Source organism: Nesoenas mayeri (genome assembly GCF_963082525.1).
Source record: "Nesoenas mayeri genome assembly, chromosome: 1".
NCBI lineage: Eukaryota > Metazoa > Chordata > Aves > Columbiformes > Columbidae > Nesoenas > Nesoenas mayeri.
In genome coordinates this window covers 58,042,803-58,070,531 of record NC_137541.1, presented here as the reverse complement: position 1 = coordinate 58,070,531, position 27,729 = coordinate 58,042,803, and the positions used below count along the sequence as shown (strand labels likewise).

Below are 27,729 nucleotides of genomic sequence, written 5' to 3'. Positions count from 1 at the left end.
AATAGCAAGAGCAAGCAGGATCTGTGATCCTTTCACCCAGAAAAGGAAAACTACATTTTGGTGAGATTTCACTATCGTGATAGTGGTTTCAGCCCCATTTTGGTTTTAGAATGTACTGGCAGCAAAGCTATAGTTGACAGTACCAGGCGCTGCCAGCCTGCTTTCTGTAGAAGCAGTAGTGCTTCAACTATTCATGGTTTTATTTCTTTGCTGCCCTGTTTGGAAGGTGACAGGGGAACCCTTACTTGTCTTGGTGCATTTTTGCTAAAATCCCTTACCAGAAAATGCTACTGCAAACTGTGGCAATGAGAATGTAATCTGTGGCTGTTTTGCATAGCTGGATAATTTGTTGGTTTTGTTTTTAAGCCAACTTGTGACTCTCTGAGGCTAGCACTGCTCCAAACCTTATTAGTAGCAGTCCTTGTCATTTTAGAGGTTTTGTTGTTTCATTATTATTCATACATGCTCATTTCTGGGTTTGCTAATAAGTATTTGCACTTCCTTGTTTTCCTTGCTTGTGGAAGAAGGCAGTGGAACGAAACTCCGCAGCAATAACCTGGTTCTATTAACTGGAGTTCTGCTTATCCCACAGAATATTAGAAGTGGACATGAAACTATACATTGGTAAGCCACACCTCTGATTTTTCTCAGGGGAAAAAAAGCCATGTAACTATTCTTAGTTGGTGTATTAAGTGTGAAATTAAGCAGTTCCAAGGGGATGAACAACTTCTATTCAGAGGTAGTGCCTTTGTCCTTCTGTCTTCTCCTCAGAACTACAACAGTTCAGTGTTCTTGACTCAGTGTTTCCCTTGGTGGAGTGGAAAATCAGAGCTGAGCAAGGCTGCTAAAAACCCAGGCTTAGACGTGTGCCTCGTGTGCATGTGTGTACATCTTGCTGTTCAGTAATGACCCCGATGACTTCTTGAACTTCTAATGACAATGCAGCTGTCTGTTCATGGTGCTAATTAACCCAAAAGCTGATTCCTCCCTCCCCCTCGTTATCCATTCTGTGAATGAGATGTGAAAACAAGAAGATGACTTTTCCCGTGCCCTTAGGGCTGTCTGAGCCTGGCAGCGGTGACCCTGCTTGAGTAGAACTGAAAGACCTGCTGCGCAATGGTCCATGCTCCTTTCTAATAGGTTATGAAAATTCCACCTTCTCCCCCTCCCTCCAGTCCTGTTACAGTTTGGAGCGAAGGCACTTAGGGGAAAACAGCTGCAGGAATAACTTTCCCTCTTTTTTTTTCTTTTTGGAAAGGCAGAGACAGCTGTTCAGTTCCTAAGTCTAGGGATTCCACCACTGCTTGTTTAGAGCCTGATCCTGCTCCAGTTAAAATCAGTGAAAAGATTCCCACTGGGTTAAGCAGACAGTTGAAGGAAGCAGCTTCAGGAAGCAGCCTGCAATCAAACAATGCTGCTTCAAAATGTTGGAAACGGCTAGAAACGAAAAAGAGTAGGAGGCATTTGTCACAAGGTTGACTTGCCTGCAGTCTCAAAGTATGAGCACTCAGCAGGCCAATGTTTTTACTTGAGGAACAGATTAAATTAGTGTGTGGTATCCAAAGTTGCTTTTTAAAGATAGCTCTAGTATGTCTATGTTCATTTACAGTCTACAGTGTTGACAGACTTGTATTGGCACAGTGAATTAAAGGACTGATCTCTGATGTTGAATGCTTATTTTAGTTTAGATACCCTTTGAGATGACAGGGGATAATGGCTTGCTTTTTGAAATGATGCCAGTTCTCAGTACCTGTAGCTCTCATTGGTATGAATTTACTTGCTTCTGAAAAATTAGGGGGAAAAATTGAATTTACTCTGTCATTAAATCTTCTTGTTGTCACCTCTGATTTATACAGTGAAGGCCTAGAAACTTGCTTCAATTTCTGCTCCATACAGAATTTTGAAATGGTGGACTCTGAAATGTGAGGCAAAATGAAAATATCAGAGTTTTTAGCATGGAGTTTTGTGGAAAAAGTGATTCTGATGCATCTGAATTTAATGTTTTGAAGGGTTAGTTCTGAACATCCATTTTGAACAAAGGTGTCATTTCATATGAACAATTAGACTTACAGAGCAGCTGCAGAGAAATGCTGGTTTTGGGTGAAAATAAGTCTGTTTTTCTGAGAAGAAAAAATAAATAAAATTTAAAAAAAAAACCCAAACAAAACAGTTTTGCTGAAGTTAGTGCTTTCCTTAGAAATTTGTGACTTAAGAAAACTATGTTTCCTGACAAGAAAAAGCGTTTCCAGAAATATTTCTACCAGTGCTATCCCTGATGGTTGAACAGTAACAATCTCCCCTTCTGGAAGTGCTGATTTTGATCAGGTTACATGCTACCTCTCAAGCCGAGAGAGATTCCAGTTCATTAGTTCTCTGGAGTTTATAGTTAGCTTTTTCTTAATGCTGAGAATTCCCTTTAAAACACAATCAATGTAGCCTTTGCTTGCTGAAGTCCTTGGCAATGGGTAGCTCTCCTTGGGTTTGCCGCGTAAATGAACAAACAAGTTTGTAGCAGTGCTGTTGCCAGTGGAGTGAGATATTTCCCCCTGTTAGATCCCTCCTTGTCAATGTATAAACATGTGTGCACCTGTGTTTCCAGGTGTGAGCTCAACTGGAGCCCTGAAAACTGGCTATTGGGAGGACGGTTTATTACTTTGCCAAAACAGTCCTGTTACAGGAATGTCTCAGGAGACCTGGACAGACAGAAAGCCATCAAGCTTGGTGTATACCCTGGAAATGATTACCCTTATCTGTAAACATTCAGCAGTGCAGTATCCAGAGAACTTCTGCCTCCCAAAACATTTAGTGGACCTTAGAGCATTCAGGAATAGCAGTCACTGTGGCATGACTGGCCAACCATAACTTGTGACCTTTTGTTTTTTGTCTAAGAAAATTACAAGGATACCCAAGAAGTGACACCAGAATGCAGGCTTGCCTCCCCCGAACTGGAACTTTATGAAAGTTTTTGATAAGAATACTTTATGAAACTCTCAAATTCCAGTAGCACAGTTGAGCTGACTGGTAGGTTCACTTTAAGTAAAACTCCATCAGATTCATATGGTCAGACTTGAGAATTTCCATGTAAAAACACTTATTAGCAATACTGACTAGGAATAAAACAGTACGGGTTAGTCTTGGATTTCTATATCTGTTGTGCAAAAAAAAAATAGTCAAGAGTTGGTGGTAGACAGGTATTGTTAACCATTTAGTGTGGTCTCTGTGCTTTCAGAAGTCTAGCTAAGCTTCATATCTCATTAATTTTTCATTAGGAGCACCAAGATGCATATAAATGTCCAACTGACACACAACTTTGGAAAATCTGTTTATGGCCTATTGGGCTCTTCATGAACATGGTATTTTAATGAAAAGTTTGTATGAAGGAAGTTTGGATAATGAAAGAACAAGATGGTGATACTGTTTCTCTCTCCACTGCAGTTTCTATGGAACAACTTTGGCCAGTCTGTCAGTAGGACAGTCAGGGACTTTCTGAGAAAATTGTTTGAAGAACAAAGGTAACTGGCCAGTGTCTGCCTACCCTTTCTGCTGTCGGTGCTCTGTGTCATTGCACAGGGAAAATTCTGTGAATCCTGTGTCTTGAGAGCCAGAGGACATACAACAAAGCAACGCTGAGTTCTTCTGGCTTTTGATAGTCCTTTGAAGGTCCAAAATGAAGGATGATGTTTTGGAACACCGTTATGACAGGACACTACATGGGATCTTGGAAAGTTCTGGGTAGGTGGGCACATTGGTCAGTGTGAAGTTTACCCTGATATTGTCCTGACTGTGACCTGTAGTCTGACTGGGAATTGTGGTACATGAGGGTGATTCAGGACTCAGGGAACTTTTCCACTTGATTCAATGAACACTGAATCAGGATCCGAGTGCTACACCTAAGTCCCTATATGGTGCTCAGACTCCAGGGTAAAATTCTTCATACAGCTAAGCTGAGCTACGTAGTATTAATGACTGTGGTTATATAATAGACCTTAATAGTAAATAAATAGCAATTAGTAAATTCCTTAAGCATCATGATAAACCAGACCTGTGCCATGGACACATCCGATGTATGTGAATGGTCTGCAGAGGCTGTCAGCTTCTGAACTATTTATAATGGTTCAAGAATGATGGGCAAAGGTACTGGCTTCTCACAGGAGAAGCTGTTTGCATGCAGGTTTAATTCCAGGTCTCTAAGCAATAATAGGTCCTGTCAGGTCCAGTGCAAATGGGAACAGCAGAGCAGCACATATAGGCCTGACCTGGTTAAATATGTATACCTCTTCGGCGTGGACAGCTGCTCAGCCTATCAGTTTAATGCAAGTTTTCTAATGCAGGAAGGAATTTGTGGGCCCACCCAGTACCCTTGAAATCTATCCATGTTCCCAAACAGTTCTTCCTCTCTTGTTCCTACGTGCAAAATTGAGTGTAAACCATGTGATCAGCGGAGTGCAGCCTCCTTGCAGAACGCTGGCACCCGTCCCAGCTGGGTGAGGTGCTGAAGCAAGGAGAGTCCTCTGAAGTAAGTTGCTGAAGCAGGGAGTGTCCAGGCCTGTGGCTTTTGATACTCCTTGTTTTGAAAGGTTTATATGGGCTGTTGCAGCTGCCCTGTTTCTAACACACAGGAGAAAACTGCTTTCAAATGGCCTGTTTAGCAGGACTCCTTCCTCTTCTTCCTTCTGTTGGACCATTTAGATGCGAGCTCCCAATGTGTTCATGGATTGCACAGTGGCTTAAGGAAGACTAATAAATAGGCAGGTTTGGCTCAAGAATTCTCTATTGCCTCCTTGAAAAACAGTGTTTAATTTATTATGCTTGTTAACTCCAGATATCCCACAGAGGAAGTCTAGCACAAGGAAGAAAGACCTTCCAGTTCTGTGTATCTGGTTTTGCTATTACATGAAAAACAAAGTATGGTCTGCCAGGTTCAGCTGTGGGCATTCACTGTATATGTGGTTGAGCACTGGATCAGAGCATCTTTCCCCCCTTTCTCTTGTGATACATGCGAGCAGTCTCTTGGCTGCTTGGTGAAGATAGTGTTTTTGTTCTGAGAACCAGATATCAAGCTGTAACACAACAGCTTGCAGAAGGAATGACAGTGTCCCAGTAGAGCAACTTATCTACAGCTTTGCAGGGCAAGGACTTTTATTTCTCAGCAGATCTGAAGCTTCCTGGGAAATCTGCACTCAAAAATTAAAAAATGGAAGGGAAGGACTCTACACTGCCTCTTCAGCCTTAGATCTCCTCCCTGTGTACTGATTTTGATGTACATGTAAAATCAGCATCATTTGAATACTAGCAGCAACAGACATCGTGTTTGCGGGCTATATATTACTCTTGCTTAGGATCAACAGTACTTTATTTTTAAGCAGTGTCCATGACGTCAAGGGAGTAAAAGTCTGCCTGCCCCATGTGAACCAGAGTGGGATTTATGTGATTGTAGTTGCTGCTTTAAAACACCACTTGATCCATTTTAATCACTCTAGCACTTATTCTTGTGATTTATTGTCATGATCTGTGGAAATTAAAGATCAGCCTCATTTGCAACTCTATCACTAAATCACTGGCAAAGGACATGTTTTCTCCATGCAGAGGCTGCTCCCCTAACTGTACTTTTGTAGGCAATTCATCTCTCATCATATGCTCCAATTTGCTTTCCATGTTACTGCTTACTTGATGGGTTGGGAAACAATCAATGCCAGATGCACATTCCTTTCAGGCAGTAAATGCTCCTGCAGCAGCAAGCTGTGTGCACCAGCTCCTTATTTCATTAAAATCACATATGGTTTCCATTTGCCCCTAACTGGTCTCACTTCAGCTCTGCCATATTCTGACTGGAATGCTTAGACCCATGGCTCCTTTGGACAATTCCAAAGAGCTTATGAGAAACCAGAACCTTATCTGTCTCAGTCTGACGTCCCCTTGTCCTGTATGTACTGTGTCTAGAAGTACTTGATTTGGAAGCAAGGACTGAGTTAAATCTTATTGCACAAATATTACGTAGACTAGAAGAAAATGGAAAAGGTGTTTTGAACTTAGCATTGCCTGACAAGCTTTGAGTCATATGCTTGTTATTTTTATCCACTGTTGTAAGTTGGCTTTGGAAGTGCTGTTGTGTGTTGGTTTTGACAACCATCTTTCCAACACTGCTAACCTTGGCTGAAAGCAGCTCTTTCTTTGGCAATTGTCAGTGGCACAAAATGAGCCAAAATGCACTCTGCTGAAAACATCCCTTGGAGAGAGGTGCAGGGTACCTCTCTACAGCGCTTTGTTCGTGAGGTGCTCCCTTGCCCTCCTTCTACTTGCGTTGCTTTTCCTTCCTCCACTCTGATACTTGCCTACTGCCTTTAGCCTGAATTCAGCTTTCAGTAACTAGTTAGAAAATATTTAGGTGGAACTTAAAAAAAAAAAAAAGCCTGCCAAAAAGGGGACAGAGAAATGTCTAGTTGGCAGAAATGACATTTTCTCTTTTTATTTTGCCAGAGGTTTCTCAAAGCCATAGGCACGCTTATGTAGTCTGCAGTGTCTCTGTTTATATCTGTAGCAGACCCAGGATGTGGTGTTGCTGCAAACTGTGAGACTAAATTAGCAATGCATGTAACTATATAGCTATATTCTATGCCTGTTCTAGCTATTCTCTTGGGACTACCTGGCTTCCCCAAGTTTAGTAGGTATAATAGCTAGTAACAAGAGATGCTGTTAGTTTTTCTTTATTTTATTTCTTCCTTTAGCTTCTCTGTTTAGCACAAGATATTTCCTGAAGCTAGTCGCCCTTGACATGAAAGATTCTGCTTGTAAATGGATATAAATGCATTTTAGATACCTCATTTCTTCCTCCTCCTTTTTGTCTTTCCCTCCATCCTCCAAATAGACTATCCATGGATGACGGGAAAGCAAGGGAGCTAACATCAGGAGTTAGATGCAGGGGCACTGCTGGGCAGCTGAAGTCTTCAACCAAATTGCATATAGAAACCTGAATGAAATGTCTACAAGAGAATTTGCAATTTCTTATCTAACAGAGACCTCTCCAGTTCTAATGTATTTCAACGTGAGCTTGGGTTTCCATAGGGTGACGTGCACCACATGAGGAGGCAGAAAAATGCTTGCTACCACTGCCATCAGAAAAATTGTATCCAGTTAATAAGCTACAGGCGAAATGCCAAGCACAAACCAATTTTGCTTGTCTTGTGCAACCTTGCATCTTTAATTTTTTTGTCTTGTTGGGAAAATTAACTTTCTCCCACGTAAAGCCCTTCTAGAGTAGTTTATACTTTTTGAAGTGATGGGAGGTCTGATGCAATCACAGTTCTTGTATGAAAGAGTTGGATTGCTCCTTATTTTGCAGTCTTGGAAATTAAGAAGTTCAGCTTGTTGTGCAAATCTGCAGGAATGGGAAACCAGATTAATATTTAGCAACTTCAATTGTGATCAGTTGTTTTAGAGCTCGGGCCTAGGCGAAGCCGTTTAATTGTCTTCCACTTTTTTGGGTGGCCTTCAAACAGCCTTGCTATGCCACAGACAAGTAACATTTTTTTTATCTGTAGAACAAAGGCCAAAAGTAAATGTCATAGTTCTGGTTAGAAAATGGGAAGGGAAGTTACCTGGGTGTCTTGCCTTTCTCTTTTTATTTAGATTTTTATTGTTAGTCAGAATCTTCCAATGCACTTGCTGAAGTATGTGGCAATTTATTTGTCTGACGGGCAGAGATGACTGGTGTCAAGAAGGTGCTCCTTCTCAGTCAGTGTTCCTCAGAACACTTTGAAAAGGCATGAGGTGCAGATTTGGACTGCCTGTTGTAGGAGCTAGTTTGTTGGTGAGGGGTACAAGAGAAAGGCAGCCAGCAGTGAACCTCTTCCTTCACTGCCTTTTTTGCGTTCTTGATGAGGTTCTCTACTGATGAGGTGTAGCAGCACAGCTGGATTTGGCTCCTTCCAAGACAAAGCAAAAGAGGTTTGCTTTGTTCTTGTGGCTTTGGCTGGAGGTCATGATGGAAAGAGAAAGCTCCTTTTTGTATTTTTTTCAGCCTTCTTGCGCTTTGCAGGAAGCCTTCAAATTCAGTACTCTAATTTGTAAAAGAATTCTATTTTGGTTATGTAGGAAGATGTGATTTCAGTACAGACAGATCATAAAACAGACTGGAGGCTTATATCTGGTTTTTTCCCTCTTCATGGATGCCCTGTTGTCATCGGCATTTCTTCATCTGTTCTGCATTGCTGTGGAAGTGGAGGAGTGGGTGAGAGGCTGCTTTCTTGTCCCCTTTCCAAAACAAGCCCCACTCACTTGCTTCTCATACAGATCTATAGCCACCAGGCAATTTAATAGAGCTTCCCAAGAGGCTTTGTAAAGCTGGGCCAGACTTCTAGTCCAAAGGACACAGTCCACTTGTAGTTAAGATCCTTTGGTATTAGGGAGGCCAAGAGTGTTGGTAGTAATTGCTAACAGATCAGCCAGGGGAGCAGGAAATGGAACGCAGCTCATAAGCAAGAGTGAGCAAGACAGACACAGCAATTCTGTCTTTAAAGTAGCACTGTCAGCATCAATGCTAGAAAATATGTAAAAAAAAAAATTCCTGCCTTGACCAGGTTAGGAGACACCCCCATAAATGCCAGAATAAACTGATACCTCAGTGCCGTGCTAGATGTGTTCAGAAGTTTTAAATGTACCAGCTGCCTTAGTCCTGCATGATGTGAGCCCTCCAGCATGTACCAGCACTGTAAGACGGTTTTGTGCGACAGGCTGAATGAGAGAGCTTCTAGTAAACTTGGTAAAAAGTTCTCAGTAAATCACTTTTGGAAGTGAGCCCTAGTGTAGTCTTTGGATGAATAAAATGGCAACCATCCTCCTTGGCATGTCCTGTGTCTACTGTTAAGGCAGCATTTGCAAGCGCACCATTCTACTGGGGGTTGTTTTTGCTGTCTGGTTCCTGGTGTAGTCAGTGGCCTCAGGATAGAAGGAGCCTTTCTTCATCCTCCTGGTCACGTTGCTGCTCCCCATATATTTTATTTTGCCACTCTTTGGATGTCAAAGAATGGGCTGGGAGACTAACTTGTCCCCTGTGTCTCCATTAGTAAACAACACAAATCCTCCACATCCTTCACTTAAATCCAGTGAGTGTACATCTCAGCCAAACCTCTCACTTAAAAAATACTCATATTGCACACCAATAAAATAAATCCTTGACACAATAATGGGAAGTGTAGCATTTGTTAACTCTCCTGAGCTGTTTGTAATTGGTCACAAGGGAAATGGGTTTGGAGCAAATCCTGGTCTCTAAAGGGTGTGTGCCTTCTTTTAAAAGGCTGTTTATGGATGACAGCCAGCCCACTTGCATGAAAGCATCTGGTTCTCATGGTGGAGTTGGGCATGCAACTGGGATTACTGGTGTTAGCCTGTGCATGTAGCACTGCCCTCTCGTTAACGTGAGATTTGTAATAGTGTCACCATCTAGTGGCTGCCCTGACAAGGGACACAGATGGAACTGAACTAGGACCAAACTAAGACAACTAATGCCTTTGCTTTTCAGTTGGGAAGAAGAGCAACTACACATGTAGTAGCTAGTGTGTGCCTGGATGAAATGACTTGGTAATAACAAGCCTTTTTACTATGTTGTTTCCTCAGCTTGACACATACTTGTCTTAATCTCACCTGTCCACTTCCCTCACATTGGTCATTGCCTGTTTGTCTACCTTTTGCCTCATGAAAAGAATGCTCTCTGTTATCTCAGCTGTAAAGCCTGTGTCCTCTTCTGCTATGCTTTCTATGAATCCTTGAGAAAAAGGCCACAGAGTAAATAAGGGATAATGTTAAACAGTACTTGAGTTAGATACATATGTGCTTGGGCAAATAAAAGTGCTTATAGGTCCTTTTTCTCCTATGCCCATTCTGATTTGTTTGCATTTATAAGACCTCATCCAGTGATATTTGGAAAAAGATATGTGATTTTTGTGTCTATACATGCACTTGCACACAGTTTGTACCACACTAGAGATACTAGTGAAACACAGACTATTAGCTGCTTGCACTATACTAGTCCTGTGGCAAATCTGAGCCATCTCTATTTTCCTAAGCACTAAGCTAGTTTACATTAAAAAACAGGGGGGGAGGGATGGGCAAGGGAAAAGAATTAAATATGTTAACCATTTGTGATACGTCATTAGGTGTATTTCTTTAATCCTCAAACACAGCAGGTTGTTGTTTTTGTAACTTCTTTTGTTTTTTTTAGAATATCAACTAGTGTCCGTTTTTGTTTCTCTCTGTTCTCTCCCTCATTTTTTTTTTTTTTAAATCATGTCAAATATTGAGAAGCAGCTCATGTTTTCTCCTCTTTGAATCATGGTATTACTGCCAGCTTATCTTATCAAGATTTATATCCTCATCTAAATTAACTTTTCATAAATAATTACAAATCACTCATGAGACCTTGCCAACTCCTCCAGTCCCACAAAGTGACCCGACCTGAAACTCCAAAGTACTGAGAAACATTCATCTCAGCGTATTTTCATAGGCAGTACTTCAAAGGAATTGTGGTTTAAAAATATGCAGCTATTTTGGTGACCACTTGTGTGGGATAAAGTTTCCCATCAGTAATAGCAGGACTGTAATAGAGCTTCAGGGAGAAGGAAGGAGTTCAGGGGGAGCAGTCACAGCACCTTTTGCCTCCTTCTGCTCAAGCAGTGGGAGTCCTCAGAAGTAAACAGTTGACATCCTTAATGTAACAGAAATACTGTAAATTTCTGGTGCTTTGCAGAGGATGAAGAATTCCTCTGGCAAGTATGTATGGCCAGTGCTCACTTAGGAGCAATGTTCTTTATCTTTTGGCCAGGTGTGAAGAGTCGTCCATCAGTATAACTGGTGAACAGCGGTTCAAAGGAGCAAAGACAGGAACTGGGAAAGAGGTGGCTGCAGATGTGCAGCCTGGAGCTCTGTTCTGGGCAGATTTGCAAGTGGCTGTTGTGCATGGAGGCTTAGGGTGATGAAGCTGGGCGTGCAAGAGCAACCTCAGAGCAGTCCTGTCCATCCAGTGTTTCTCTCCAGTTACCCAGGTGCATCCAGTCCTCTGGGGCTGGGAATTTAGCTACACAAAATACAGGGGGTGGACTTCAGAGTATCCTCTGCTCCTTGGCTAACAACTTGACTTTTCCTTTAATATGGGAAAAATCAGGCAGGGTGGGTTCTTTGTTCATTCCTAGATTTTTGATAAAGGAAGGAACTTACCTAGAAAAGGTACCATTTGGGTGATAAAGGCAACTTCTCTGAAAGGTAGAGGGCTTGACCCATTTACAAAAGGCTTGGAGTTATTGCCCACGCTAAGGTTTTTCATGGTTATTACTAGGTGGATTTGCTAGGACAGTTGTTGACTTTACTGGGGATCAATAACCTAAAAACACAGAGTCACAGATCTTTCTACCTTCTTGCAAGCGTAGCATTAGCTGCAATTGGGATGCTGTTATAGGCTAGTGTAGATGTGCATTTTGAAACTTTGGTCCTGTGGTGAAACTGTTGATTAGTCCATAAATCAGAGTTGTTTTCTTTCTGAAGTGGCTGTGCTACTCTAATTAGAAGTTAAAGGGCTGCCAAGCTAGCAGTGATGTACATGAAGAAAATGGGGTTTTAGATAATTTGTCAGCAATTGGGAATGTGCCTGTCATCTGTTATGCCAACTGCATTCTGTTTTGGAAACCCTGGTGTTTTGCAATGCTGCCTTTTAGTATATTTCTTATCACTGTCAGGAAGATAGAAGATTTCATTGTCGATTTCAGATGTGTTGGGTGAACACCAGGTTTTTCAGTTTTCGTGTATCAGATATGCAGTAGATGAAGATAAGACTTTTGAAACACTTTGCTATAGACTCTGGCATTAGTGAAGTGCTCTGGAATTCACAAAGCCTTAAAGAAATTGTGTTCTTGCTGACCCTTAGGCAGTCTAGTTTTTGTAGCTTCACTGATGGTTGAGGCAACAAATGCAAGAGCTTAGTTCCTTAAAGATATTGGCAGTCCTCGAGAACATGCTTCAGTGTAGGTAATAAATTTTGAAGAAGGTAGTAACTCAAAGTCTGAACAACTTGTTCAATAGCAGAATCAATAAAATTGTACTGCCTTTTACTGCCACAGGAAAACAGAAATCTGAAGAAAATATTAAGAATGAGGTTTGACGCTCAATGAATGAAGTTTTTGTTGGTCCTTTGAATCAAAGCCAGCAGGACTGGCTCACCTAGTTTAAAATTGATTTGACAAGTCAGTCTGAAGCACAGGATATAAATCAGAGGAGAGTGAGTTTGTCTTCATTTCACACTATCCTCATGGAACAAGTTCCAGGAACTGGTGTGTATAACCAGACCTGTCTCTTCCTTTAAACCTGTTCTTCAGATTATTCAGAAAGCTGGGCCAAGCTTTTTGCCTCATTAATTTGGTCTAGGTAGTGAACAAAAACTTAGATTCGACTTTTTCCCATTTCTTCCACTGGTCTTCTACAGCTGTTTGAAACTTAGATGAGCTAAGAAGCAACAAGGTCCTTCTGTAGCAAAATGGATCCCAAACTTTGCTGCGTTTAGGTGGTGCTATAATGCCAATAATAACTCATTGGGTTTTCCTGCTTGCACAGGAGAACCTCTGCCTCTTTGTCTCCCCTCTATGCCTTCCTGCTTTTTAATGAATTGTTTTCTGTGATGCATTAATAGGATATATTCAGCAAAACACAGATAAAATGCTGGAAAAGATTGCTGTGAAAGCAGAACCTCTGTCCTGTGCAGGGAGTTATGATCAGGACCTTCCTGGGCTCAGAGGAGATGATGCACATGGTCTGTCTTAGTTGATGGATTTCACTGGTCTTGGGCTATATATTCAGCAGAATACATTGTTTGCAATGGTGTATCAATATAAGCTTTATGCAAAAGTATCTGATATCTCCTCTTCAACAAAAAAGAGGTCTCTGGGGAATTACATATGACTGTTACATTAGCAGTCATCTTATGAGTATTTTGCATTCTTTGGGTTATTCTACTGGAATAATTTGAATAGCCTTTGTAATGAAAAGCTTGATGAATAAGATTTTATGTTAGACTTGGGTGGTTATGTTGCAGTTTTGGTGGTTTTTTTGATTGATGGAATTGTAAATTCCTTGGTTACTTTTTTTTGTCCTGGTGTTCGTAGGAGTGGCGTTTGGGATAGAGGGTTTTCTAACAGTGATCCTTATTGTTCTAGGATTGGTGTTCTCCAATCTCATTTTCTGCAGCTCTTGTAAAAATCAAGCCACTTCTGGTGCTTGTATTATGTGATATGACTGTTGTAGGGGAGCAGACTTAAGCTAATAATGCCTGCCCTGTCACTAAGCTTTGCTCCTCTACTGAGACGAGCAGGTGATTGCAGAACATCTTCAAAGAGGATCAGTGGAACAGTAGTGGCTTGGGGTGGGGAGGGGTGGAGGGGTGGGGACTGTTGTTGTTTGTTTTTGTGGAATGCTGCAAAAATATATGTGCAGGAGGACTCTTCATTAAGCACTGACTGTAAACTACCCACTAGATCCAACTGAGGGACCTCAAAAGCCTTATCTATGGTGGCCTGGCCTCACTTGGCATCACAGAAGTGCATCTGTGGTACAGTGGAGGTGTCTCCATCAGGCTGCTACTTGCATGCACGAACGCTGCCCCTTAGCATAAATCTGTTTTTGCACAGTAGTGATTTGTTCAAGGCCGCCATTTGTTGCGAGTTTTGTGGCACCTGAAAGGTGGCAGCTCTAGTGCAGTCCCAAGATATGGAATATTCCAGTGCACTGTACTGTATTGTTGTGGTTACTGGGAAACAGAAGTTGCATTGGGCACCCAAAGAACAGTTTAAAAATAGTATCTTGTTGAACATCATTCTGTATTTTGGGAGTTAAGACATTAATTCCAAACTTAATCCCATTGGTCTAGTGCAAAAATGTTAACCCGTGTTGGTCCCAGCTATAGTCTGCTTTGCAGATTTCAGTGAGATTTCAGCATAAATAGTGCTTGTTCTTATTCTTCACACAGAACTGGATTTCCTCTAAAAAGATACTTGCTTTGCCGTCCCATTCTACATGCCTTCATTGTGTGTCAAATTTAAAACAAATCAAGAGGAAGTTTGGTCTGCGGTTTTGTTTTATTTTGTAGAATAATTTATCTAAGTGGCCTTTTTCTGAAGAGGAGGGTTTAGCCTAAATGTTGTGCAAAGTTGTTTATAATTTGTTGTATTTTTCCTCTCTTATGACAGTGATACGAGCTAAAGTTGTGGGGAAGAAGCTCATGAAAGATGGACCATTTGGAACTATGAGATACACAGTCAAGCAGATGAAGGTATGTTTACAGACACTTCGTATAAGCTTGTAGGTATGGTAATGATTCTAATTAACATTTAATAATGAACAGAATTTGCATACTTAAAATATCAGCACCTCAGCTTCTCATATTGGTCAGCCAGAATGGAAGGTAACCAGCAATTGGTAGAAATTTTCCTGGAGGGGGAAGAGGGGGAGGAAGAGATATGTGATGATGAATACCTGAATTCTTCCTTTATTTTTAAAATTTCTAGTAGTAAAAGCTGCCGTATGGGCTTCTTAGATACTGGAGTGCTGTTTGTGTTCAACATATGCAGTGTGGAAATGCAAGCTTTTCCATGCAGTGCTTCCATTAAATGCAAAATGTGGTGGTGGTGGTAGGGGGTCTGCCAGCTTTGCAAGTGTGGTCTTTCATCTCTTCTTTCCTTGCATTCCTTGTGGCCATCAGTTAAAATGATGGCAATTTTTTTTTCCATGTACAGAACAAATGAAACTTGTAGACTGAAGTCTTCATATAAAGCTAAACCAAACACTGTAGGTTTCAAATAGCATCAGCTCATAAGACCTGTAAAATATTGACTCCGAGATGAAAAGAAGTACATCTCCTACACCAGTTTCTTGGTTTCTCTAGTTCCGCTCTTCAGAGCTTTAATTCTTTGAACAAACTGCATTCAACCTGCTGCTTGGACTTGGGTATTTTCGTAGTGACCCTTTGTTATGTAATGCTAAAAATCAGCCCTAGATTGTTTTTCTTGGCTATGCCATTCCAGTCATAAGACTGGTTTATGTCTTAAAAAAAAGGGGGGGGGGGGAAGGGAATGGGGATGGAAAAGCTTGGCAGAGACTGCAGAAATCTGAAACATATTAGACAAAGTAAAGGTTCAGAAAAAAGCCAGTCACTTGCCTGCCTCATAACAGTAACTCTCTTTATAAGGCAGTTTATAGCTAAGCACGCAAGCCTGGAGGAGGAGACGCAAAGCCTGTTTCATAAGCTGTCGCAAAACCGCACACGTAGCCAAATCTGGTCCTGGCATGGCTCTTCCACTAGAGTGGAATGCTTGCTCTTTGAATAAGAAGGCATGAGCTGCTGCGTTTACTAATTTCCGTAATCTTAAAAATTTCTTTTTAAGAAAGTGAGACAGTGAGACAATGCTGACAATGCTGTGATTCTTTTTATTAATTTTTTTTCTTCCTCTTGTTTGGCTGTTTGTGGCCTCATCAGGCTTGCAGCACTCTGTGCTGCTCTTTGAGCTTAACAAGTGTAATCCACTGCTCTCCTAAGTAATGATGTGGCCTGCCCCATTGTCAGCCAATGAGTTGTGGTGTCAGAGATCTCTGGAACAGCATTAAGCATTCTTCCTCCAAACTAGAACCTCCAGCAGTGTCCCTGCTGTGAACAGAAAAGGTTTCTGTGTGTCTTTTGGCATGGGGAGGAGCATAAGCCCAGGCAAGGGGAGGATGCTAAGTGGAGCAGCAGCCACTTTACTGTCCATAGACACCATCATGTCAATCTCTAAATAAGATGCTTGAGCCTGTTCTGGCTGTTTTCATTGGTTTATTCTACAGCACAGAGCCAGGGTGTTTTACAGCAGATACTGCAGTAATTAGCAACATTCTCACATCAAGACCACATGAGAACAATTGTCTTTTTGCAATTCCACAGCGTTTTGTTAGGAAGCTACATGTCCAACAGAAGCAAGAGTGATTTTAAAGGTGATTTTGTGGTGCTGGTGAGATGTTGCATTGCACATTTGGCTGTGACCTTTGGCAGGAAAGAACCTGAAGCTCTCAAAGTGCTCAGTAGAACTGGAATGTCTGGATGACATAGTTCTTGATAAAAAAACCAAGTGTCTTCTCTGAAGCCCTGCTGTCTTTCTACTGAGCTTAGAGACTTCAGTATAAAGAGGGATTCAGCTCCATACAATGGGGGAGCTCAGAATGATGCAGCAGTTCTCTCCCTTGCTTGCCCTAATGAAAGCCGACTGTCCTCCTGATAAAAAGAACAGTAAGGAAGTCTATGGGTCAGCACAGCTGCATGAGAACAACTCTGGAGATCAAACTAACATGTCAGTGGTTTTTTGGTCACCTATAAACACATCTGCACCTGCGGATGAAAAATAAGCAAGCTATTTAGTCAGTGTGTACTGAATTGCATGTGAAAAACATTGAGAGCCTTAAAAGGCAACAGTCAGTCTTTGTATTTCTTTGATGGGTTCCTTGGAGTTTGCTGTGGCTGATTCTTGCTCTCACTAACACTCCTGAAATCCCTGCTGAATTTCACGGCTAAACCAGCTTGGGGGCTGGACTGGAGCACAAGGTCAGCCCACAGGCGCAGAACAGCACCAGGCTTTCTTGTGTTCAGGTTTGTTGTTGGACAAGGCTGTGTGCTTTTTCAGGCACCCACTGCCTTCCCCCACTGCTTTCTCAAATAAATTATGAATATTTTGAGATCATGTGTCAGAAGTCTGCACAGGGACTGATCTAACCCTTGCGTGTTCTATGATGCTGCAGTGCATTCTGAGAATGGCCCAAACCTATTTTGGGAAACTGCAAAGGAAACAAGGAGATAAGATATTTCTACTTCAAGTACACAAACAGTCCTGGTTGACCATGGCAGTGCTCTGCACAGGCTGCCAGAAGCAAGGAGGCTTTCCTTGGTTTGTTTCTAATCTGTAAAATGACTCTAAGGGGTGAAACCTGATAGTCCCAGGAGGAAAGAAGTGGGGTGAGATTAGTTTAGCTTAATTTTAGACAGACTAAAAGGAGGTGTTGAGTCTTTCCTGCTCTCTTGATTGTCAATGGAAAGAGACAAGATCCCCCAAAGTGTAATTCAGCCCACCAGTTGTAGACAGCTATTTTAGGATAGGCTGAGTTGTTCTCGAGGTGCCCATCCTTGCTGTTTGACTAGAGAGGATGCCTAATTCATATGAAATCCCTAAATTTTAGGTAGCTGAAAGTTAGGCAAGATGACTCCAAGCCTTGGCATCTCTTGTGACCTCACATGGGAGGGACAGAGGGAGGAACATCATATCACAGGGTGAAGTTAATCATGCAGTATGAACCACCATAGGATTTGCATGTGCATTTCTGAGGCAGTATGGGGGCTGCTAAGGGGAATGCTGACACAGCTGAAAATGGAGCAGCACTAGCAGGCACCACCATGTGACGCTTGCTAATACTTTGTTCCCTGTCATTACGCCTCCAAAAATACACATTTGTGGCGACAGGAGGACTCCGAGGGTGGCACTTAGGACAGGCAAGCTTTATGGTTGGTTTTCTTCTGACTGGTCTAATAGCACTTCCAGGATATTTTGTGTATCCAAAAATAATACTTAAGGTATTGTTTTATTTGTTTTGAAAGAGGGCATCTGTAGAAGAATCCCCCTTGCCAATTTTTTTTTATTCCCCTGAGAACCAAGGTCATGGTGAATTTTCTTTAGTCATCAGAGGATGAGGCAGGCACTGCCTGCCCCCAGCACTGGCTCAATTAGCGTGACAGTTGCTAGCATTGATGAGGGTCACCAAGGGGTGAGCTGAAGTGCTTCTTGAGAGGCTGAGCATGCTTCCTTCAGTAACCCTGACAGTGCTGTCCCTGATGGAAAGGGAATAGGAAACTAGGTCCAGGAGTCAAAAACCAAACCCCGGCTCAGTGTCACTGTTTGCTTGATAGGCAGTCACGTTGAGCTTGATGGTGCAGAAGATGCGAGGAGTGATGACTGTAAGGGTCCTATAGGAAGGGCCTAAGCACCTTCTCAGAGGAACAATAAGTCTCCCTTGTAGCCTTTTATGCAGGGGGGAGAACAGGCTCAAAGTGTGCCTGTGCACATGTAGACTTGATAGCACACTGAATTAGCCCAACGGTACTTGAAGCTTGGCACTCTGAGTGACAGATCACTTGTACTGCACATGCAGAGCATACAGCTCTCTGCAACATAGATAATGCACTGCCTGGAGAAACTGGGCAGCCCCAGCTGTTATCTTAGCTCACCTTATCTGCTTAGATACTGTTATCATAGCTTCTTGCTGTGACACCCACTAGAATGAGGCCTGAAGCAAGGCAGGGCTGTTCTACAGATGAGGAACAAAAGTGTACTGAAGGCTAAGTAACTCATCCAAGGACAGACAGGATGCCTGTGCCAGAGCCTAGATTGCCAGCTATCTTGAGCATAATTGGAAAATCTGAGTGGATTGTCCCATACCAAGAAAACTGCAGGGATAAAGCAGAGTTTAGGCAAGGTTCAGTTCTTCCATCTTCAGTGTAAGAATATGCTCTTTGCTCACTCATGTACAAAATGCTGTATTCCAAAATGATCTGTGAGCTTTTGTTGATACAGTATGCTTAATTTTAAAAAAAGCTTTCCTTGCATATTTTCTGAGTGCAGAGGAAAGGCTGGGAAATGCAAACTCTTCAGCATGTCTTTTACTGTACACAGCAGTGCTGTTACTGAGTTGTGATATGGTTATAAGGTTATGCTGATTCAGGTAATATAACTAAGGAAGTAAAAAAAAAAAACCTGCCAGACATTCCATGGATGCCAGGAAGATAGTTTGACCTCTCAGCATGGCAGAATTGGTAGAATTTTTATATGTTTTTTTAAATGCAGTATCTGGACCTAGCATAAAATCTGTTAAATCAAAAGACATCCTTTCACTGACTTCATAGAGGTATGAATCAGGCCCCTAACATCAGAAAGAATAGCACAGATGAATTCTGTAGAAGAAGAAGGTTTCTTAATTTTTAAATGAGAGGGGGGTAGTGGAAGATGAACAAATGGAGACACGTATGTGGGGATGATAGGGGATGTCAAGAAATAGAATACAGCATGGAAGAGAATGCCACTGCTCAGGTGATATGACAGCAAGAATCCGTATCTCTGGGATTGTTTGGGATTTTTTTTCCTCTTTTGCCTCACTTTAATATTTACAGTTAAACTGAATGTGAAAATGTATTAATAAAGTTGTCAGAGAAAAGGATAGGCTGGGAAATGCTATGAAACTGTGATTCTTTATGACTCTTCTTGTTTTCCTTTAACTTTTAAACATTGGCTATTCATACAGTTGGTGAGGAAGAAAGACCAAATACTTTGAAAAGATAACCAAATTTAAAAGATGAAAATGGGAGGAAAATAGTCTTCAATATTTCAAAATTAGGATATGTTTTATTTGGTCCGATGTATGAATGCAGTGGTTGTTTCATTGCTATGCAGTCTTCATTATGCTACTAACAGGCATGGATGATTTTCCCTAAATTGCAGTGGTCAGGTCAGATAGGGACACATCATAATTTCTGACAGTCCAACTGCTAGTGTGTCTGTGGGTTCATATTTCAATCACTCAACTGTATGCTGGCATCTCCTTAAGAGAGATTATGAAAAAGGAAAAGCAGCATAGGGGGATTATGTATACATGATATTTTTTTTATGATGCTCAGTACCAGGCTAATTTTAAGAGATGGGGCAGAATTCTGTTTCTGTGTTCATTTAGTAAGAGAAACATTAAATCTTTGCTGAGGTCAGCAGGAGTTGCCTATGCTAGGTGTTTGAGAAGGAGGTGTCTGGCTTGATGACTTGGATCAAGTGCCAAAGATTTGAAACCTTTCCAGCAGCAACACTGGAAAATAGGATCATTGTTTAAAAGAAGTCTTAGTTCAGAAGAAATTGTTTAAATCACGTGAAGGAGAAAGATTCCAAACTCAAAGTATTTTAATTTCTTCCTAATTATGAGCTATATAAAGAAAAAAAAAATCGTTCAGGGTGTTGGCAGAGCTTGCAATGTTGGTGGCTTCGCTCACTCAGGGCCACTGGAAATAATGTGGGTGGGGAAAAGTGGTCCCTGTGCTGAATTGCAATGGCTTGTTAACAGGTGGGTATTCTCCACCAGCAGATTTGCTGGGGATACTGGCATCAGAGTCCAGCTTGTGCGATTAATCTTTCACCCTTGTAAAAACTAAAGCTTCAGTCTTTGCCATTGCAGTCTAGGAACATAGATTGTGAAGAATCTAAGTGAAAAATCATCATCCTAAGATGACTTAAAGCATTTTTATTTGTTCCTCTAGATGTACAGGGGCTTCCAGATAATGCCACATGTTCAGTACATCTACACAGAAGCCTCTGAGAGTCTTTGTGGAGTCAAGCTGGAGGTCAACAAGTACCAATATCTGATTACAGGTAAAGGACAGAGTACTTTTTCATAATCAGAACTTCTTCTATTCTATACATACACCTGCTAAGGCCATGGATGACTGTGTAGACAGCTCTGTACACGGTTTCCCAAGTGTTAAGATGGCCAACAGTATTTTGATGTGTAGAATTTTTTAATGCTGAGAGTCATTTCACTCTCTAGATTTGTCTCTTTCTCTTGCAATATCTTTTATACCCAGCCATGTTGTGACAAATATACTGTATGACAATCCACAGCTGTCAGTTCATACCTGAGCTGTCTGTCACAGGGAACTGGTTGCTACTCAGCTGCACCAGAAGTGGAGGATCCCTTTTGGAATGAGCTGGAAAAATGCAGGCTGCTGAGATGGGGGGATGCAAGGAGATAAGGATGTGCAAGTTGCCCAGTCTTGTTTCTGGTGAAGGTGTTGATTCACTTAGTTTCTCTCTGCTGATGAGAGGAGCATGGCGTCATTACTCACCTGTGCATTGTTGCTGGTGCTTACAGCTGGCTAACTTACAGAAGTGCTGTAATCTTGCTGGCCAGAAATTCCAGAACCAGTTAATAAAAAGAAGTGACTGAAGCCAAACATATTGAGAGCATTAGCGATCTCAGGAAACGAGAAAAGTGCTTGAGCTGAGAAGTGCTAACTTGTCACTGTGTCTCTGTTTTCAAGGCCGTGTGTATGAAGGGAAGGTTTACACTGGCCTCTGCAACTGGTATGAGAAATGGGACCAGCTGACTCTGTCCCAGCGTAAAGCACTGAATCATCGTTATCATCTGGGCTGTGGATGCAAGGTATGTGTCTCTAATTAGGTGGCCTTAAGACATTCAAACCCTAGAATTCTCTTTCGTCTGACTGGTAATACTGATGATGCTGGTTAACAGCCAGGAAGAGGAGTAGAGGACAACACTTTATACAGGGTAAAAGAAAACCCCAGCTTTAGTGTTGAGAGTAGAGAAGAGACAAGCAAATAAAAATGCAGTCTATGCCTTTTAATGCCCTGTTGGAGTTAGTTGGAGTTTGGCAAGGCTTTCAAAATCCACACAGAATGATTTGCAGGTGAATGAAATCAGGTATCAGAGGCTTGGCAAGATACATCCCGGTATTTTCCTATGTAAACATCTTGGGTGCTTAAAACCTCACAGCCTAGCACTAGCACTAAGATTTTTACTCATGGCCCAAGGCCTGGAAAAACATAGACACAAGCCCAGCTTTTCTGCACCTGAAAAACCCTTTTGACTTTGGAGTTACCTGTGTATGTGAAGCTAAGCACATGCTTACATGCTTACTGAACTGAGGTTGAATTTTGCATTAGTCAGCAAGGTTCGAAGGAATAGAATTTTGAATCCCTTGTTTGTGGTAAAAAGATCTTTTATATAATAATGTTAATCTATGTAGCCTTACCCGATTGCTTTCCACAATTGCAGATTAGACCCTGCTACTATGTGCCCTGCTTCGCCACCTCCAAGAATGAGTGCATTTGGACAGATATGATCTCCAACTTCGGCCACTCAGGATACCAAGCAAAGCACTATGCCTGCATCCAAAGGGCGGAAGGTTATTGCATCTGGTATAGAGGATGGTCGCATCCAGACAAAACGATAATCAATGCCACAGACCCCTGAGCACGCTGTCCCTTCCTTATCTCCCCTCTCCCTTACTTGTGGCTGATCTTCCTTTGGACACTAACTCTTACCAGATCATGATGATGACAATGAAATTAGTGCCTGTTTTCATGCAAATTTTAGCACTTCGAACACTTAAAAAAAGAAAAGGAAAAAAAAAAAGAAAAGAAAAAAAGTCTGTGCTACCTTACTGAATTTGTAATCACCTTTTCCATTTTTTGATACCACTCATTTTGATCAGATGACATTTGAGAGCTTACTTTTGCACACCAGAGGGATAAATGGGAGAAAAAAAAAAAGAAGAAAAAAAAAAAAAGATGGAGCTCTTGCTCTCTTACACGTATCATTAGCTGTAGCAATATAACCTCTATTTTTTTAGGAAAACAAAAATCTAAAAAGTATGCCAATTAGGCACTGTATTCTATGCGCTGGCTTCCTGTCACCCCTCCTCATGCACTAAGTGCCGAAAATATGTAGACAAATCAATTTGAAGGAAAACAGATTTTATTAAACAGATTAGCTAATGAAACAAACTGAAAAGAAACTCAGCCTAAACTCTGGAAAAAATGATTGTCCAAAAGACATGCTCCTCTCTGGGAGAGATTGGCAATGTGATTGACTGCAGCAGTGGGAGAATTCACCTGATGTGTCTGACCACATCATCTGGTGAGAGCATTGTTGACTGACTGCCCTAGTTAATTCAGTCACAGTGTAAATGCAACAGCACATTTAAAGTTCTGGCTTTCCCCAGAACAAAAGAGAGTATTTTGTGGTTTTGTTGTTGTTTAAAAAACAAAGGCCCCATCCCCTATGTTCAGGGAGGTAAATCCACCTACAGCAGAGCTGATGAAGTGCTGTGCCATCCTGTTTTGAGCAGCATTGGCCCCTGAAATTTTTGCAGCTTAGCTTCAACAGCAGAGAACCAGCTTGTGAACACCTTAAACTAAACAGATGCAAAAATTCCAACCGTAAACCAATCACATGGAAGAGGGAAAGGGGAGACTTGCTAGAGCTCTTACTGAAAAAAAAAAAAAAAAAAATCTATTGCCAAAATAGTGTTTTGCTGAACTAAGATGTATATACATGTAATGACATAAGCTATTTTTGACAGGACATGGAATTTTTTTTGTGTGTTGTAAAAAAAAAAAAAAAAAAAAAAAAAGAAAAAAAGAAACGAAAGAAAAAAGAATGGTTTGATTGTGTTAAAAGACAGAAATATTGACATTCCAAGTCAGTGAGGAGTTTTTAAGGTATTGAAGCTCCCATGTATCTGCAGTAGTTGCTACAGTCATTGTTTCCTCTGTACCTCATTGCGCCACGATTCCTCCCCTGCAGCTACACTAGCTGCATTTGTTTATATAGTGGAAGAAAGTGTGCGTGTGGGGGCTAGGCGAAGAAAAGTGGTCTCCTAATAAGTGCTGGCTGGGATCCTAACATTTCAGCTGCCCAGAGGATTCCTTCTGTGTCAAGTGCTGTGTTTCCCTCTAGGCACAACTCTGTGCTTGTGCTCACACCGTGTCTGTGTCCTGCAGTGATATGGGAGGAGGAGCCTTACTGTCTTGTGCTTTGCTGTTGACTGGAGAAGTTTTTTTTCGTTCTATTTTGTTTTTTTATTAAGAAAACTATAATATAATTTTTCTTATCAAATAAAAGTATTTTAAGTTTTAATGATGGTGAAGAAGGGGTGCTGACAAAATGGGTGACTGAGTTTTGGACGGGGAGGGCTCGGGCAGGGAGAAGATTATACTTAATTTTGGTTTTGTATTATTATAATTATTTATCTTAAGTTTCCATATATCTTCAGTTCATTCCACTTAGAAAGCAGAGCTGCCACCAGCAGGAAGAAGCATTGCAGTGATTCCAGCCTGGGGCAATACAGCGTTTTATAGTCAGTGACCTCAATTACTGAAGGGTTGTTTGGGGCCTCCGCCAAATGTAAAGGAAGGGGTGTCTGAGATGGGCCCTGATGTGTTTTTATGTTCCTTGCGAGCTACTGGAGCTCTGCCAGACCTACATCCCCTGAAATGCCACATTTACTAGATCAATTGTTGCAGCAGAAAGCTTGGAGCTTCATTTTTAACATGAGCTTTAAAGGGCATTTTCGAAGAGTTGATGTAAAAGGTGTCTAGGTCTGCTGTGTATCTTTTTTTCAGCTGCTCCAAGTGGCAACGCAGCACGAAAGAAAAATAATCCAACACAACATTGAAAGTATGTTGGATTCTCCTGTGATTCAGACTTGGAATGTGTTTGAAAAGTCCTCTTCCCTGTGACAGCTCCTCAATTACAGGTTCGAGATGAGAGGGAGAGTAGGGTGCTTCACAGCACCCATCACAGGATCAGCTGGTGGGTCGCCCCTTTTGGCAGAGTACGGGGTTGGGCTTTGGGCGCAGCGGAGCGATCTCTGTTGGAGCCGTGCAACCACTGACAGAATCTCTGCGGGTCACGGAGGGAGGGAGGAGCAGGCCTCACCACCCCCCGTCTGCATCACGTGGAGTCAGCATGGCTGGACATGGCCCTCCTCATGCTCAAGGTGACATCGCAAAGCCGATGTCTCTTTAACCTAAAGCCACTTTCCATGGCTTTGGAAGGCTAAATGAAAACGCCCCTTGATGCAGTGAAGTGTTGATTTGAATTTTGATGAAACTGTAGCTCTGTATATTTTACCTGTCACTGATTCATTTAGCTAGCTGAGACATCACAGTATTGCACTCAAACTATTGTGAAAATATTTGCATTCTAATGCTATGAGGACTTGTGTCCCTAAGTAGGATATAACGTAGCTATGTGCTTTGTAAACAACAAAACAGCCGCCGCGTCACCACAAAATGAAGCGTATTCCCATTTTATATTGCAGACGGTAAAATATTTCTGAGATGCAGACAGCCACACTGGCAGGGGTGGGGGTTTGGTAGCAAATCTTACCTCTTGCTGTGTAAAGAAACAGTTGTTATGGCTTTTAAAAATGTGGAGCCAAAAGGAGGGGGAAGAATCCAGTAAAAATACATTTCTTTTGGGAGGCTTCTTAATTTTGTTTCTATGTGGGCTATCAGGGACATGTCTTTCTTGGGCTAAGCTCTAACTTGGTCTTGCATTAAGAACCTGACTGATGGCTCCCTTAAGTGGGAGGGAGCCATTAAATGGATTGAATGGGCTCTAAATCGGATTCAAACATTTCTTCCTTTCTGTCTGCTCTCTTCTGTCCTGCTAATTCACTTCTGCCTGCCAATGGACAAAACTCCCAGGCTGTGCAATGTGTGAGAACACCAGGCATGGAGATGTGAGGAGGCAGGCGTGAAGTTCTCCCCAAAATGTTAGGCTGTGGAGCATACAATGGCTTACTGCAGCACAAATATCTTCCTGTCACCTCTGACATGCCCCTCGCTTCACCCCATAAACTAAGGTTAAAGGGGAACTGTCAATGACACGGCTCCTGTGAGCATGAGCTTTGGGCATGTACAGGATGAGGGTTTTCCCCATCATGTATTAAATATACCAACATTATTGAAAGTATTTTTTAAAATGCATAGCTCCTTTCCAGACTGTTGCTGTCTGCCTTTTTTTTTATTGATAGACCATTTTCCTTATTTGCTTGACAGTGTTTTCTCCTTTAGGATTACAAAAAATATGAAAAATGTATTGAAGGTTTGGGAAAGATTGGATTTAATTTGCCTTTTCCAAAGTGGAGGGTGTTGAGAGCAGGAGATCTGTGCATGGAGTACCTCGAATGAAGTCCTCTGGTGGGAGGCTTCTGCCTCCCCTGTATGGGACAAACCTGCCATTTTTGGTCTAAATTTCCCATGTTTTGAAGACTTACGTGGTCCTTTAGATTAGGACTATTTTAAAACCTAAATATATCACCATATCCCATTCATGCTTGGCTGGAGTGAAATGCTACATCAGGGTGATGGGAAACATGCCTGTTTGTTTTTTGCAGTAAGGACTGTTTAAAGTAAAGGCCTCCATGGGAACAAGTTTCCATTCTTTCAGATGTCTCTGAAAGTATATATCACTTATAATGTCTTTTGTAGCTTGAAGGGCAGAACAAAATGTAGGGAACTGCAAAAATTGTATCTTTTTTTTTTTTAGAATAAGTATCTTTTGGGACTACCAGCCTTGAGAAACATCTTAAAAATCCACTAAACATATTTTGCTGCTTTACTGGCTTCTCCTTCTCTCTGACACTGTCCTTCCTTCATAGAGCCGCTCCGCTGTTCCTGATAGTCATGGAAACTTGGGGAAGGAACCAAACCCATGTGAAAAATCTTGTCCAGAAGGAATGTATTTGTTGCTAAATTTTCTAGCACTGTTTACAGTTTTCCTCCATGTTATTTATAAATTTTATATTCAGTGAATGTATATTGTCTTTTAAGGTAATGTTGCATAATGTTCACTTTTTATAGTGTCCTTTTATTCTAAACAGTAAAGTGGTTTTATTTCTATCACAGACATTCTGTCTCTGTTTCACTTATATTAGTTTCAGTCCACTTCAAATGTACACAAATGGATTTGCAAGTGGATTTATTCATTTCCTTCCCTTTCGTGATACCTTTTTATTGGGCCCAAAGCAGATATTCCACCCCTGGCAGTTCTTGTTCTTTGGCAAAGATCTGTCCAGCAGTCCCTCCCTCTTTTTAAAAAGTTGATCTCTCAAAGAATTGTTATGGGGGTCGTAAGCCCAGGAGAAGCAAAATATCCCCTTTGAAATGAATGTATCCCGCGTGTTTGCTGGCCGTAGGGGGTCAGTACAGAGCAAGGCAGTCGTTATGCCTGTCAGGTAGCACCAGTAGGGCATTAGAAGAACAGTTGCCAGATTGCTCTGATTTCCAGTTACTGAGGAGAGGGTTGAAAGGTACATGTTCCTAGCAAAGGAAAGAGAGAGAGATCTTCTGGATCTTTTTCAGCTGTGAAATGTCAGAGCCTTGTGTCCTTTCCTCAGGTTTGGTGGTTAAAATGCCCTGCTGTCATGAGATCAGAACAAGCATTTTCTGCTTGGTTAAAATGCTCACAAAAATGGGCCTACTCTTAGAAATTTCCTTTGTCTCACTTATGCTTTAGGAAAATCTCTGTTCTCTGCACAGATGAAAGAATGAAGCAGATTTTTGAATCTTTTCTATGTTTAATCCAAAAGTTTAGAAAGTCAGCTTTGGAAAATATTGGACATGGAAAGATAAGGATCTCCTATGTGAGAACTTAAAATTGCTTAAAGTGTTATTACATTGCAGAGAGGTACAACTGTAGCACCAGCTATAAACACTTCCAGGGGGTCAGCCATCAAAGGACCACAGCATATTTTATGAGTGCTAACTGGTATAGTTTGAAAATGCCTTCAGGAAAAGGAAGAAAAAGGGTGGGAAAGGAAGATCATTATATTCCTGTCTGACACACAGAGAGGCTGATGCACAGCGGGCAAGCAACGTTCACGGGTACTCGAAGTGATGAGTGTGAGAGAGCTTGCTTGGCTTGAGCCTCTCGCAGCCCACGATACTGCGAAGATGCATCTAGAAAAGATCTTGAGAAGTTATTTAGATTCACTCGGTGAGGCAGCCCCCCACCCCCACCTGGAAAGGACTGGCCTGAATTTGCCCAAGTGGATTGTGTACATGTTTGGAAAGTGACTGGTTTAAACCAGATAACTCGAGCTTGCATACCAACAAC

The 27,729-nt window shown here is 41.6% G+C and overlaps 2 protein-coding genes across 3 annotated transcripts in view; one reads left to right on the top strand and one right to left on the bottom strand.

The window, feature by feature from the left end:
• Positions 1-26,474, top strand: part of TIMP3 (TIMP metallopeptidase inhibitor 3) — a 38,944-nt gene extending 12,470 nt beyond the window's left edge. Inside the window, exons 2-5 of the mRNA XM_080346333.1 lie at positions 14,223-14,305; positions 20,342-20,453; positions 21,122-21,243; positions 21,877-26,474. Coding sequence (XP_080202459.1) covers positions 14,223-14,305; positions 20,342-20,453; positions 21,122-21,243; positions 21,877-22,074 — 515 coding nt within the window. The 3' untranslated portion in view covers positions 22,075-26,474. The remainder of the gene's footprint in view (positions 1-14,222; positions 14,306-20,341; positions 20,454-21,121; positions 21,244-21,876) is intronic.
• SYN3 (synapsin III) overlaps positions 1-27,729 on the bottom strand; it is a gene marked incomplete at both ends in the record, with an annotated part of 177,939 nt that overhangs the window by 104,308 nt on the left and 45,902 nt on the right. The window lies entirely within an intron of this gene.